At 45.1% G+C, this 15,600-nt stretch overlaps 1 protein-coding gene across 1 annotated transcript; it reads right to left on the bottom strand.

Moving 5' to 3' along the window:
- Positions 1 to 6,962: 6,962 nt before the first annotated feature.
- On the bottom strand, positions 6,963 to 8,024 carry LOC121968212. The gene is made up of 3 exons (XM_042518678.1): positions 7,709 to 8,024; positions 7,564 to 7,631; positions 6,963 to 7,334 (listed from the first exon to the last, which is right to left on the bottom strand). Exons 1-3 carry the CDS (start codon positions 7,860 to 7,862, stop codon positions 7,104 to 7,106), a joined length of 453 nt encoding a protein of 150 aa, XP_042374612.1. The 5' UTR covers positions 7,863 to 8,024; the 3' UTR covers positions 6,963 to 7,103.
- Positions 8,025 to 15,600: the final 7,576 nt, after the last annotated feature.

Here is a 15,600-nt window from a genome sequence, read left to right as displayed (position 1 = left end):
CTGCGTACTATTTCTCGGTTGACTACCTCAGTTTGACCATTGCTTTATGGGTATGCTATTGAAGTGAAGGCTTGCGTGATGCCAAACCCCTTGCACCAGGCCTGGATTTTTTTCCCTTGAAATTGCCTTCCATTGTCTAACACCAGTTTGTGAGGAATACCGAATCTGCAAAGAATGTTCTTCCATAGAAATTGGATGACGACATCTTCTGTGATCCTGGCCAGGGCCTCTGCTTCCACCCATTTAGAAAAATAATCCACCGCCACCAATAAGAAAGGTCTCTGACCTGGCGCCATCGGAAATGACCCCACAATATCCATGCCCCATTGATCAAAAGGACATGAGGCCATAGACGTTCTCAGCAGAGCTGTTGGTCGATGTGTTAAATTTTGATGTTTTTGACAGGATAGGCAGGTATTTACAAACCTGTGAGCATCCCTCTGTAAAGTAGGCCAGAAATACCCGGCCAGGAGTACCTTGCGAGACAATGTCTGACCGCCTACATGATTACCACAACATCTCAAATGTATTTCTCACAAGGCCTGGTCGGCCTCCTCCATATCCAAGCATTTGAGTAAGGATCTAGAGAAGGACCTCTTGTAGAGCTGATCCCCGATCATGACATAAGCATGGGCTTGCTTCCTGACCAGCCGTGATTCTTGTGGGTCGGTCGGTAAGATACCCTGCCTAAGATAGTTGATCATAGGCGCTCGCCAATCAATAGTTGCTTCCCTATTGTTTTGCAGATCTATCTGAGCTATAAGAAAAGTTTGTGTCGTTGACCGATCTAACACCCAAGTAGTTAAGGAACTGGCCATCTTTGCTAGTTCATCTGCCTTCTCATTCTCCACCCTGGGGATCTTGGTTACTGTGATTTCTACAAATTCCTCCTTCATCTTCTCATAAGCTTCTCGGTATACTTGTAATTTATCACAATTTATCATAAAGTTGTCGGCTACTTACTGAGTTACTAGCTGGGAATCTGAATAAATGATTACCCAGGCTGCCCCTACGTGCCGGGTTGCTTGCAGTCCTGCCAATAAAGCCTCGTATTCTGCCTCATTATTGATGGCTCAGAAATTCAATCAGACTGCCAATTGGAGTATATCCCCTTGGGGAGATATTAATAAGATCCCGACCTCGCTTCCTTGGTGATTTGTCGATCCATCCACATATACCTTCCAAATTTCTTCAGAGTTGATCTGATGAATTTCTGTTAAGAAATCTACTAGGGCCTGCGCCTTAATGGCTGTGCGCGGCTAATATTGCATATCATATTCCCCCAACTCCGTCGCCCACTTGATAAGCTGGCCTGCAACTTCTACATTAGTTAGAGCTCTCCCCATGGTACTATTGGTCAAAACTGTGATAGGATGTGCTAAGAAATAAGGCTTTAACCGCCGAGCCATAAGGACCAATCCATAAACCAACTTCTCGAGGGCCGTGTATCGAGACTCGACCCCTTTTAATAGATGACTAAAGAAGTATACTGGTCGTTGTACATTGTCATGTTCCTTAACAAGCACAACCCCTACGGCCTCGGGGGTGGCAGATAAGTAGACCCATAAGGGTTCCCCAACAACCGACTTGAATAAAGATGGCAAAGCCTCCAAATACTTCTTCAGCTCCTCGAAAGCTCGGGTACAGTTTTCATCCCATTGGAATTTGGAGGCCTTCCTGAGCACTTTAAAGAAAGGAGCGGCCCGGTCTGCAGATCTAGAAATGAATCTTGACAGGGCTGTTATTCTGTTGACCAGCTTTTGAGTTTCCTTCAAATTTTGAGGAGGCTGCATATCACGTAGCGCCCGAACTTTTTCTGGGTTAGGTTCTATTCCCCGCTTGGTCACTAAGTAGCCCAAGAACTTTCCTCCCTTAGCTCCAAACAAGCATTTCAGGGGGTTCAGCTTCAGCCCATATTTCCGGAGGGTCTTGCAAGTTTCTTCTACATCCTTGATCAGGTTCACGGCTAACGGGGGCTTGATGAGTATATCATCCACATAGACCTCCACATTGCGCCCGATCTGCTCCCGGAAGATTTTGTCCATCATTCTTTGGTATGTGGCTCCTGCGTTCTTGAGGCCGAAGGGCATGACAGTATAACAGAAAATACCATCAGCCATAATGAAGCTAACCTTTTCTCGGTCCTCAACTGTTAAAGGTATCTGATGATACCCCTGGTATGCATCCAGCATGCATATCCTCTCACAACCGACAGTGGAATCCACCATCTAATCGATCCGAGGCAGAGGATAGCAATCTTTGGGACTAGCTCTATTGAGGTCTCTGAAGTCTATACATACCCTCCACTTATTGTTGGGCTTCTTTACTAAAACCACATTAGAAAACCAGGACGGGAACTGTACTTCTCGAACATGTCCGCCTTCCTAAGTTGGTCCACCTCAGCCCTGATTATTTTGTTCTGGTCGGCTGAGAAATTTCTCTTCTTTTGCTTGACAGGTCGGGAGTCTGGTAGTAAATGTAACTTATGCTCTGCTACCTCAGGCTTGACTCCCGGTAATTCCTCTGTAGACCAGGCGAAGACATTCCGGTTACGGATCAAGCATTGGACTAACTCTTCCTTGAGAGGAGAAGGAATGTCGCTTGCTAAACGGGTTATACTCTCAGGACGTTCAGTGTATAGTTGCACCTCCTCCCAAGGGATGGGTTCTTCAGCCATGGGTAGAGGCTCTTCTTGAACAGCGTGGACGCCCCCATCCTGTATCCTTTGATTTTTCCGAGCCTCCACACGGACCATATCAATGTAGCATCGGCGAGAGACCCTCTGCTCTCCTTTAACTTTGCCGACCTGCTCGCCAACAGGAAATTTAATTTTCTGGTGGAAGGTCGAAACAGCAGCCCTAAATTCATGCAGAGCGGGCCTTCCCAAAATGACATTATAGGACGAGGGGGAGTCTACTACTATAAAAGTACTTCATCGTGTACGCACCAACGGCTCTGTACCCAAGGATATGGCCAATTTAATCTGACCCATTGGCTTCAACTCATTGCCTGTAAATCCATATAGAGAAGTGGCCACAGGCTAAAGTTCGGTGGCATCGATCTGCATCTCCTCGGATGCAATTCTAAACATAATATTGACCGAGCTCCCGGTGTCCACGAAAACCCGAGCTACTCGGCTATTGGAAATGATAGCTTTGATGATAAGAGCATCATTATGAGGCAGCTCTAGACCTTCCAGGTCTGCCGACCCAAAACTGATAACAGGGCCAGTAGCCTGCTCTTGGCTGCATCCGACAGTATGAACCTCCAACCGACGCACATGGGACTTGCGCGCTCTTCCTGAATCTCCATCAGTTGGCCCCCCAAAGATCATGCCAATCTCCCTAACGGAAGCATTGCCTCTATTCTCGGCTTCCCGCGATCCCTCTGGCTCTTTCCCCCGACCAGGTTGATGGGTACTGGGTCCTGCTAGGTCAGGGTGAGGTTGCCCGGTCTGTCCAGCCGCGGTTCGCTGCTCTTCCATCATTTTGAGCACTTGAGGGGCTAGCTCAGGCGGTGGTAAGCCCAACTCGGCAGCCCGCTTGGAATCCCGAGCAAACTGAAAACAGTGGTTAGTATCATGAATGCGAGACCGATGATAAGTGTAATACTGAGTGTTTCATGGTCCTGGTGGGGGAGCATGCACAGCTACGACTCGAGGAGCGAGTCTGATCTCCGACCCAGTATGGAAAGCAGGTCTGGCTTCCCGGGCACGAGGCAGAGGTTGAGGAGGTGGTTGAGGCACCCTTCTTTCTGGCTTATTGGTAGAGGGAGGTGGTCTTTCGGCTTTCCTCCGAGCAGCCTGTGCTTCTTCTACTTTAATGTAACAGGCAGCTTTTTCCACCATCTCATCAAAATTCTGAGCGGAATTTTTGATGAGATCTCTGAAGAATTCTCTTTCCCCTAATCCATGAGAGAATGCGCTCATCAGAATATCCAAAGTGGCGGTGGGGACATCCTGGGCCACTTGATTGAAGCGGTTGATATAACTTCTTAAGGGCTCGGTCGACCCTTGTTTTAGAGCGAAAAGACAGTGGTCTGTCTTCTGATACTTTTTACTACTTGCAAAACGACGCAGGAAGGCCGTCTTGAAGTCCAAGAAACAGGTGATGGATCCTTGAGGTAGCCCATCAAACCACTTTAACGCCGAGCCAGCTAAAGTGTTCAAGAAAACTTGACACTTGACAGCATCACTGTATTGGTGCAGCAGGGTTGCATTTTTAAATTTACGTAAATGCTCTTCTGGGTCTTTACTCCCATCATACTCTCCTATCGACGGGGCCCTGTAACCCTTGGGCAATCTTTCATTTAAAATCCTGGCCGAGAATGGTACTTTCTCATCCGTGTCTTCTGAGAACACTTTCGGGATGACGAGATCAGCCTTCCCCTTCTTCGAATCTCTAGGCATGGAACTTTCAGCCATGGAGATTTGTGGCTGCTCTTTCTTAAGTTTGTGGCCCTGGGGCTCTGGCTGATAATACCCCACGCTGGGCTCACGATAAAGGACTTGAGGAAATACCTCAGGTTGTTTTCTCTTAGAGCCTCTATCTGAGACAGGGAGGGGTTCCTTAGAAGCCTCGATAGGAACTTGTCGCGATCGTGAAACAGTTGCTTGCTTTTCAGAGGCTGCTCGCCTCTTGGCCTCCTTGAAGAGTTCATATTCTCCGGCGGTCATAGTGACGTTGATGCGGCCAGACTCCTCCATCGTCACGTTCCGGAACAGGTTGAGGATGTTCCCACAGACGGCGCCAAATTTGATCCCGTCCGGAAGCTGAGTCGGATGGAGGCGGGCCTTGATGGACTGGAAGTTGACGGAAAGTCGCCACGGAGTCAAATCTATCTGGCACCCCTCGGAAAGGCTTACACAGGCGGTTGACAACGGAAGACGTTCAGGATGATGACGCTGCGGCTTTACGCACACTCAGACGAATGCACGAGTCATTAGAGACCAGAAACCAGGGGAAAAGTCCCCGGGTCAGGCCCTCCGACGCTCAAGTCAGGTATTTTTTCCCAAGAAAGCACAGAGAAAGGACGAAAAGTAAAGACTAGTGAGAAATGACGAGTGAGCGTACCTGTATAAGGGACAAAGTATCCCTTTTTATACTGCAACGGCTGTTTCTGGGACCTGACGAGTGTCAGGGAATGTCGGTTGTCAGGCTTTGTCTGACAGTGATTGACACGTGGTCTTCTTAATAGGTTGGCGGCAAAACCAAAGGCGTAGAGAGCCCCGACTATTAGCATATTCCCTAACACATTGATTATTCTCTGACATCCTCTGACAAGTGGTTACGATTCCTTGACTTGTTTGTCCTCTAGTGTTTGGACGTTGAGTCTGTATTCCGAGATCTGTACCCAGACCTGCTTCTATATACTATTATCCGTGACTTGTATGCCCCGATCTGTGCGTTAAGCTTGTATCCCGACCTGCCTTTGTCATCTGTTATCCATGGCCTACACGTCCCGACCTGTACGCCAGGTCGGTGTCCAAACCTATTCACTGTTTACTGCTATCCATGGCTTGTACGTCCCGACCTGTACGCCAGGTCTATGTCAAGACCTGCTTATTGTTTACTGCTATCCATGGCTTGTACGTCCCGACCTGCACACTAGGTCTGTGTCCAGACCTGTTTACTGTTTACTGCTATCCATGTCTTGTACGTCCCGACCTGCACGCTAGGTCTGTATCCAGACCTGTTTACCGTTTACTGCTATCCATGGCTTGTACGTCCCGACCTGCACGTTGGGTCTGTGTCCAGACTTGTTTACTGTTTATTGCTCTCCATGGCTTGTACGTCATGACCTGCACGCTAGGTCTGTGTCCAGACTTGTTTACTGTTTTACTACTATCTACGGCATGTATGTCCCGACCTGCACGCCCGGTCTGTTTATTCTACGCCCAAGGCCTTATTTCCTTTACCTTTACTTGGCTTGTGGGCTCAGTCCTCATCTGTACCTGGCCTGTGGGCCCTGTCCTTGATCGCTATCAGGGCGGGCCCTTGTCTGACTTATACTCCCATCCTTTGACCGCCCCATCAGCTGAGACTTGGACCCTGACTCTGTAAGCCTGACTTTTGACTAGCCACGGAGGCTTGACTTCTGATCTCCACGTAAGCTTGACTTCTGATCGACCTGTGGTCTTGACTCCTAACCACACCATCTTACTGACCCCACGAACATGCACCGTATCAGAAATCATAAGTTTAGTTTGGTTGGGTTAATTTAGAAATCTATTTATTATTTTATAAAATATTGATTAATTTAGTTAGTTTGATTTGATTTGGAATTTAGAGTTTAAGGTATCAATTTAATAGATTAAATTGAATTAGAGATCGGTCGACTATTATATTTTATCAGGAGATTAATAACCTCGAACTGTCACTTCAAAATCACAATTTCACGATTTTACTTCTCTTGAATGTTTGATGCCCTATTGATGACTCGACTATCTATCATCAATGAATTAATGATGAAAAAAATTGACTACAATTTTTAACCGAATTAATCGGTTCAATTTGTTTGATTTGTATGGAAAAGATTGGTAGGTTAAGTTAGATAAAAAAATAATAACTTAATTTGTTCAATTTTAATTTAATCAACCGATTTGATTATTAAATGATTGTTTACGACCTGTATTAGTGGAAGTGTACAAAGAGACATGAATATAAGAAACATTAGCAATGGTAGAAAAACCCATGTTCATCCACATCACATTTATTGTCATTTAAGGGTTGAGTATGAATACTTGTTTATGATAGCTTTACAGATTTTTTTGAATTATAAATATTCAGAGTGACAATAAAAGACATCAATATTTAGTCTGAATACAAACATCTTGTAGAACGTAAATACTAGATTTATCATAAATTTGATTAGTTTAATAATTTTTTTTTTAAAAAAAAAAAGAGAGCAAAGAGTAGGTTCATTGATGCTTTAAAATATTTTGCTGAATTTATTAACTTGAATATTTGCTTACAATAATACAGCATACAATGATACAAAGGTATGTACATGGCCTCGTATAAACTATACACACGAAAAAGCGCAACAAATTATATGTTAACGGCATACCGAATACATGTGGTGGCCATGGAAGAGGTGGTTGTTTACGGCTGATAGAGGCGGCCGTGGCACCTGCACCACCACGCCACGGGCAAGTACTCGGCGGCGTCCCTGTCCCTCTTCCCGTCCCCCTCTGCAGTACTTGGTGGCACCTGCACGTGCACCGGCGAGCATGGGCTACATCGCCCGCACTTGTAAGCGCAAATCGGAGGCCTAGACCCTGCCTCCGCCAATTCCCTCCGCCCCGTCGCCACCTCCCGCCGCCGCTGATTCCCCTGCAGCATTCCAAACATTGGCGCAAATTAGCACGGACATAAATATATATGCTTGTCTGCGCCGCAGTCGGCTAAGTGTTCTTGCTAAAACGCGCTTCCAGCCGAACTTTTTCAATGTCATGATAAGGATTAAACAGTAGTTTCAGTTTTATTTTTTTATAAAAAAATGAAAATGAACTTATTAACACAATAAAGCATTTTTTTGATATAGAAGATTCTAATAGCGTACATGAAGTTTAAGAACTGGAGCGCTGAAAGAAAGGGCTTCGACCTTTTCCCTCCAGCTTCTGATGATCTCTGAGATGGAAGATCCATGTGTTATAAAAATAATTAACGCTTCCTAATAAAAAGATTAGAGTTATAATTAACTTCACCTAAACAAGCTCCGGTGTCAGTGCTGCTGCTTCCTATAGCGACGAAGAACAGCACAGAGCCAATGCCCAAGAAAATTGAGCAGACAACAGCCAACTTTAAGTCGAACCTTAATAACGTTCCTCTTCCTCCTCTACTGGTGCCTCTCAAATCCATGAAGACAGATGAATATCGTTCAACTGAAACACACTAATGGTCAGGCAACTCTGCAGCTCAATTTAATTGGCGTGCTTGCTTTTCAGTCACCTTGAGAGCTACAAGAACCAAATCGTCTGAGCATGAACCGATCGATATTCGATGACCGGTCCGTTCTGGTTCAGGTTGAAGGCAGTTTTCATCAAGGACGATAAGGTTTCATTCCTGTCTTTGTTACGATCATGCATAAAGGCACCTACTTGGGGACCTTTTAGAACATGATGTTTGCCTGCATTGCCTTGTTTGATTATTTGTAAGAAGACTTAGAAAACCAACTACTGTTCCCCACACGCACCAGGGAAAGCTGAGAGTGACCCTCCACTCACTGTATGATATGATCAGCTAGAGTTACGAGGATATCATGTAGGATTACGTTCCTGTCGATGGACTAAATCTAATTAAGGGTGGATTTAATCTTCATAAAGTAAATTTACACTTGATTAATATATATAATTAATTATTATTAAATAAATTAAATCTTATTTAAGTGATCTAGTACTTAATTGTATATAAAAAGGGTTTTGGATTAAATGGATGTTGATTCAACATATAAATCCAATAATTCGGTTCATTAACATTAATGAGTTATTAATGATAAATGAATTTTAAAATGGATAGTTCTTATAAGATAGACTTGGTATATAAGGGAAGATGTTCATGAATTAGGGCATGTTCTTTAGCTTTTTCATTGACCTCCTCTCTTCCTCATTGAGAAGGAAGACACATTACCGCCGCCCACTCATGTAAAAGATTATTCTATGCTTGCAAGATCTCTGACGACAAGCTAAGTAAGAAGCAATAGCACTTAGCGATGGATTCAGGTCAACTCTTCGCTAGCTATTATTTCGATTTTCTATATTACTTTAAAAATTGATGATAGCTAGATCCTGTTGTTGATGCATCCTTTAGTTATATTGATATATTGCAATTCTTACAATTGATATATCCGTTGAATGTAGGATTCATAAGTTAGGATTTAACCTATGAATCGAGGTTTTCACATTATTCACGAAGAATGCGATTGACGGTGTGATTTTAGGATTCTTTGGGTTGAAAAATCGCGATAAGAAATCAAGATTTTTAGTTATCAATCGATTGGGTAATTGATTGGTGTTCACTAATCGATTACCATACGGGTTCAATCGATTAAGATGCCCAAAATCGTAAACAGAGACTTCCCAAATCGATTGGGCTAATCGATTGGTTCTTACCAAATGATTAGCATGAGGACTAATCGATTGGGATGCTCACATCACGATGAAAGTTTCCAAATCGATTAGGCTAATCAATTGGTGTTTACCAGTTGATTAGCATGAGGACCAATCGATTGGGATTGCCAGATCGTGACAAGATTCCAAATCGATTGATCTGATCAATTGGTGTTCACCAATTGATTGAGTCAATTGATTACTTCAATCTGATTTGCGAACAGAGAGTTTCCAAATCGATTGGGTGATCGATTAATGTTCATCAATTGATTATCATGAGAAGCCAATAGATTACAAAATTTGAGGATGCCTATAGAGAGTTTTTGAATCGATTAGCTGATCGATTGGTTTTCACCAATCTATTGAGCAATCAATTATGGTTAACTTTATTGCTACTTTATTGACAAAATTGCACCAATACAAAAATAAGGGTAACCTCAGATTTCTAGAAACAGAAGAAATATAAAAATAAAAAATTTTACATGATCGTTAAAAGTTTAACTTTAATCTAAACATTTTGGAAGGTAAAGCTTTTGAAGTCTTATACTACTTCTTATATTTCTTCCATCCACTAAAAGAACTCACATCTACTAATTTTCTGCATGCAAATATAGTTGATATCCATTATATGTTAATAATTTTGAGTCTATATGGTATATTAAGATGTTTGAGTGTTAACCTTGTAGTTACAACTGTTAGTTAGAGTCCTAGATTCAATCATTTGATGATTGTTGTATGGACTCGTTGTATCATATTCTTGTATATAAATAAAGACATTTATTTTGGTTATTATACTTACTTGTATTGGTGCCAAATAACTAAGTATAATAGCGTCTGATATGGTGTGTATTTTGTGGGGTCGATAGGATGATTTGGTTACGAGTCAAAGCCACAGGAAGGTCAGAAGTCAAGCCTCCGTGGCAGGTCAGAAGTCAGGCTGACCTGGAGGACAATAAGGTTAAAAATCAAGCCTCTGTGGTAGGTCAGCAGTCAAGCTGATGTGGAGGATAAGAAGGTCAACAGTCAAGCCTTCGTGGCCGGTCAGCAGTGAAGCTGATGAAGACAGCAGGAAGGTCAAAAGTCCAGCTGACGTGTCCAAAGTCAAAGTCACAGCAGATAGATGTGGGTCGGTGGACAGACCCAGCGTGCAGGTCGGGACTTTAATGCCTTGGATAACAGTAGATAGATGTGGGTCGGTGGACAGACCCAGCGTGCAGGTCGGGACTTTAATGCCTTGGATAACAGCAAATAGATGTGGGTCGGCGGACAGACCCAGCGTGCAGGTCGGGATGTTAATGCCTTGGATAACAGCAAATAGATGTGGGTTGGCAGACATACCCAGCGTGCAGGTCGGGACGTTCATGCCTTGGATAACAGCAGATAGAAGTGGGTCGGCGGACAGACCCAGCGTGCAGGTCGGGACGTTAATGCCTTGGATAACTGATAGATGTGGGTCGGCTGACAAACCCAGCGTGCAGGTCGGGACGTTCATGCCTGGGATAACAGCAGATAGATGTGGGTCGGTGGATAGACCCCGCGTGCAGATCGGGATGTTCATGCCTTGGATAACAGTAGACAGATGTGAGTCGGCGGACAGACACAGCGTGCAGGTCAGAACGTTTGTACCAAGGAGCAGAGGTCTTCTTACAGACCTAGTGCGCAGGTCAGGACATCCAACCCAAAGAGTAAGTTTGGATATAGACCCGGAATGCAGATCGGAGATAGAAGATGACAAAGGCAGATCTGGGTAAGAACTTAACATAGATCGGGACATACAAGTCGAGGGCAACGGTATATAAAAGCAGGGTGAGTCCAGATCTCGGATCGGTCAGACGCTACAGGACAAATCAACCGAGGAATCGTAACCGCTTGTCAGAGGGAATCATCAAGGTCTCAGGGAATATGCCAACAGTCGGGGCTCAATACACCTTCAGTTTGGTCGCCAGCCTATTAGGAAGAGCCACGTGTCAACCACCGCCAGACAAAGCCTGACAGCCGACATTCCCTGACACCCGTCAGACCCAGGAATCTTCGTTGCAGTATAAAAAGGGATGCCTTGTCCCTTATGCAGGTACGCTCACTCGTCATTTCTCACTAGTCATTTACTTTTCGTCCTTTCTCTGCGATTTTTGGGGAAAAAGTACCTGACTTAACCGTCGGAGGGCCTGACCCGGAGACTTTTTCCCTGGTTCTTGGTCTCTAACGACCGGTGGACTCATGTGAGGGTGTGCAGAACAATAGCATCATCGTCCTGATCATCTCTCTCCAGAGGCCACCCGTACGAATCTCTCCAGGGGGGTACCCGGCGGATTCAGCACTTCAACGACTCTCCGTCAACCTTTCGCACAACAAGTGTAAAATATCGGAAATAGGCGAATATTAATAAGGGAATTTTCCGAAATTTTTGGGAATTTTTCGGGAATTTTTCGGAGTTCGTACGGACGAGTTAATGGGGATAAAAAAACGGGGCCCGGGAAAGCCTGTTTAGGCTACCCCATTTAAGTGAGGAGAAGTTTATATATTTAATTCTTTTTTTTTCTTTTTCCTTTTATTTTCCTCATCCGCCGAACCCGTGCCCGTTCCTTTTTCTTCTCCGCGCGCCCAACGCCGAAGCCCTAACCGGCGACGCACGCGGCGGTTGCTTCCCCTACCTCGCGATTTAGGCTTCCGGACCAAGGGAAGTCGGCACTTCCTTTCTCCCTCTCTGCAGTCGAGTGACGCCATTTGTGCCCTAGATCCACCGACGGCTGCAACTCACAGAGCCAACGCTGCTCTCTTCTTCTTCTTCCCGAGATACCGCCGGCCATAGGAGCCCTAGCGCCGACCTTCTGCCCGCGACGCCGGTCTCTCCTCTGTGCCCTAGCCTTCCTTCTGCCGCAGCCGCCACAGGGAGCAGTGACGCCGCCTTTCCTCTTCTTCCTGTCCAAGCGCCGGTGACGTGCGAGCACAACCGAGCAAATCCTTCACATTTCTCTAGCGCCATCCTCCTTCCCTCTGTGCTGCTGAGTCAACTCTCACAGCCTACTTTCGTGCCCTAGTTGGGTGTACTGCCGCCGCTGCTCCTCTGCATAGTGCCGCCGTCGTTCGCCCTATTGCCGGCCAGCCGAACCCTAGATCCCTAGTTCCCTACTGCTGAAGCTTCTAACCCGTGCCTTAGCAGTGAAGTCACTTGTTCTAATTCCAGTAGCAACCATCTCTTGTAGTTGGATCATGTGCTAATTGTTTTTGGTTTCCGGCAGCAAGATTTTCAGCTGTGTCAATTGGAAATTCTTCGACCTTGGATTTAAAAGTGATACATTCAGATTTAGGTGAGTTTAGAGGTGATTCCATTCTACATTGAATTTCATTAATAGTAATGGATAGTACCAGTTGATTAATTGATATTAGATTGATAAATGTATTTGTTGTATTCCATTTGGATAAGATAATTGATGATCCAATTGAGGTTTATAAATTGGGTTTGTATTTAAGTTAGATTTCAGGGATTCGATTTAGCTAATTAATTTGTATATAATTAGCTAAACCTGTATGTCGTATTGATACAGGACTTTGACGCGAGACGAGTATCTCGGAGTCGGAATTTGTACCTTTCTTTTGTCGGAGGCGGGTACTTTTGACTTATTGTCTTTGATATGCATAGTAATGAAATTAACAAGTTGCATTAATTATGTTCCTCATTTGTGTCGGTTAATCACTACCCGATTACCTGTTACCTGCTTGATTGATTTCTTGTTTTACATTTCGTGTTGTTATGTACCTGATTACACATGCTCATAGGGGTAGTGATATAACCATGTTTCACCATGTTCAGGACCTAGGTTTGATACCTTATTTGATCAGTTACTTTGATATGATTTGTTTACTATGGTGCACATCATTATATGTCCATAGATTGGTTTAGTATATTACCATGCTTAGTGACATGCACCATTCGCATGATTGCATGCTGTGTGATAGATTGCTCCATTATTGTCGAGCACATTGCCAGTTTCATTACTGTTCGGTGCTCCGTTGTGACGCTCATGGGTAGCGTGACGCAGCTTGGTAGCACGTCAGTTTGCTCTTCCGGTGCTCCGTTGGTCCACTCATGGGTAGTGTGATGCAGCGTGTAGTACGTTAGGGACCCCTCCCCGTCATCGTGTACCGGGAGATGAGAGCATTGCGCTCCCCCATTTATGATTTGGGGTAGGAGTATGTATGTACTCCGACAGCATCCCGTCCTCTCGGTCACTCATCAGGAGTAGTGATGCAGAGTGCACGGTTGTCACAGCCCTACCCACTTGGTCCCACTTTTGTTGTGAGTTGGCTGACTGGCGTCGGGGGTGACCATGACATTGGCATCATATGCATGATGCATTTATTGCTTGTGTTTGTGTTTGCTGCATTTATATGCTGCATATTGTTTGGATACCTATGTTTGACATGCATACAGGTCTTCTATACCTTTCGGACTGTTTGTCCTTATACCCAGGTCCTGGTTAGTACAGTTTCTCTCCTGTTTACTTCGGTTTGCAATTACCTTTATTTTTATCAGGAGACTTTACGCATGATTAGTGCTAGGTGTTATTTTCCTTACTTTGTATATCAGTTGTACCTGCTGAGTGTTGGACTCACCCCGCCTCCATTGTTGTTATATTTTCAGGTTGAGGCTATCCGGAGCAGTTCCAGTCGCTAGTCCCCATCTGCACGTAGTGCTAGTCCTTTGCTGGTCTTGGGTTGTTATTTATTCTTAGTTTCTCTATCAGACTTTGTTTTTAGTCTTGAATTATTTTACTTATGGATATTGTATGGATTCTTATCATTTGATGGATTTATTTGGTATGATTTGGATTTATTCTACTACATGCATGCCTGGACGGCAGAAGAGGTGAGTCCTTCGGATTTGAGTTTTACGAGTGTAGTTGAGTAGGGTTGATTTCGAGTCCTCTTATTACTGCGTGGTTGTGTCAGCCAGAGGCTGAGAATTATATTAACTGCGTGGTGATTGTCTATTTATTATTGTTGTTTATTCCAGCCGCATGTGGCTGAGGTATATACTGTTGTAGAAAAGTTTCAGATTGTCCGCCGTACAGGGGAGATGCTACCGAAATTTCTTCGGACAGGGACTCCTCTGGGGCGTGACAACAAGGCCTGCCTTCATCCAACTCAGCTTCCGGACGAGATCAAATTTGGCACTGTCTGTGGGAACACAACAGCCTGTTCCGGAGCGTGACGATGGAGGAGTCTGGCCATATAAATGTCACTATGACTGCCGGAGAGTACGAGCTCTTCAAGGAGGCTAAGAGGCGAGCAGCCTCCGAAAAGCAGGAGACCGTTTCATGACCACGACAAGCTCCTGCTGACGCTTCCAAGGAGCCCCTCCCTGTTTCAGATCAGGGCTCTAAAAGAAAGCAGCCTGAGGTATTTCCTCAAATGCCTTATATTGAGCCTGGCATGGGATATTATCAGCCAGAGCCTCAAGGACAAAGCTTCAAGAAGGAACATCCTCAAGCCTCCATGGCTGAAAGTTCCTTGCCACGAGACTCGAAGAAGGGAAAAGCCCTTATCGTACCTGAAGTGTTTCCCGAAGATCCGGACGAGAAAGTACCTTTCTCAGCCAGAATTTTAAATGAGAGATTGCCTAAGGGTTATAGAGCCTTGTCGATCGGAGAATATGACGGAAGCAAGGACCCGGAAGAGCACTTGCGGAAATTTAAAAATGCAGCCCTGCTGCATCAATATAGCGATGCTGTCAAATGCAGAGTTTTCTTGAACACTTTAGCTGGCTCAGCCTTAAAGTGGTTCGATGGGTTACCTCAAGGGTCCATTACCTGTTTTTTGGACTTCAAAACGGCTTTTCTGTGCCGATTTGCTAGCAGCAAGAAGTATCAGAAGACAGATCATTGTCTCTTCTCTCTGAAGAAAGGGCCGACTGAGCCTTTAAGGAGTTATATCAACCGCTTTAATCAAGTGGCTCAAGATGTCCCCACTGCCACTTCAGAGATTCTGATGAGCGCCTTCTCTCATAGATTGGGAGAGGGAGAATACTTCAGAGATCTCATCAAAAATCCAGCTCGGAATTTTGATGAGATGGTGGAAAAAGTTGCTTCCTACATCAAGGTGGAAGAAGCACAAGCAGCTCGGAGGAAGGCTGAAAGACCACCTCCCTCCGCCAACAAGCAAGAAAGAAGGGTGCCTCAACCACCCCCTCAACCTCTGCCGTGAGCCCGGGAGGCCAGACCTGCATTTCACCCCGGGCCAGAAGTTAGGCCCGCACCTCGAGTTGCCGTCGTGCATGTTCCCTGACCAGGGCCATGGAATAATCGGTACTGTACTTATCATCGGTCACGTACACACGACACTAACCATTATTTTCAGTTCGCGCGAGACTCCAAGCGGGCTGCTGAGATGGGTTTACCTCCGCCCGAGCTAGCTCCTTAATTGATCAAGATGATGGAAGAGCAAAGGGGGGCGACTGGACAGGCCGGGCAATCTCGCCCCGACCTCGCAGG

This window comes from Zingiber officinale, chromosome 3B (assembly GCF_018446385.1).
Source record: "Zingiber officinale cultivar Zhangliang chromosome 3B, Zo_v1.1, whole genome shotgun sequence".
Classification (NCBI taxonomy): domain Eukaryota; kingdom Viridiplantae; phylum Streptophyta; class Magnoliopsida; order Zingiberales; family Zingiberaceae; genus Zingiber; species Zingiber officinale.
Note: the sequence above shows the minus strand (reverse complement) of the source record. Positions and strands in the feature narration are given on the sequence as shown.

Bases quoted from the DNA above. Each gene is read 5' to 3' on its own strand.
- LOC121968212 (XM_042518678.1), bottom strand. From the start codon at position 7,862: ATGGATTTGAGAGGCACCAGTAGAGGAGGAAGAGGAACGTTATTAAGG. The intron at 7,632-7,708 runs GTGAAGTTAATT...CTTCCATCTCAG, and splicing joins TGACACCGGAGCTTGTTTAG to AGATCATCAGAAGCTGGAGG. The intron at 7,335-7,563 runs GTACGCTATTAG...GGAATGCTGCAG, and splicing joins CTCCAGTTCTTAAACTTCAT to GGGAATCAGCGGCGGCGGGA.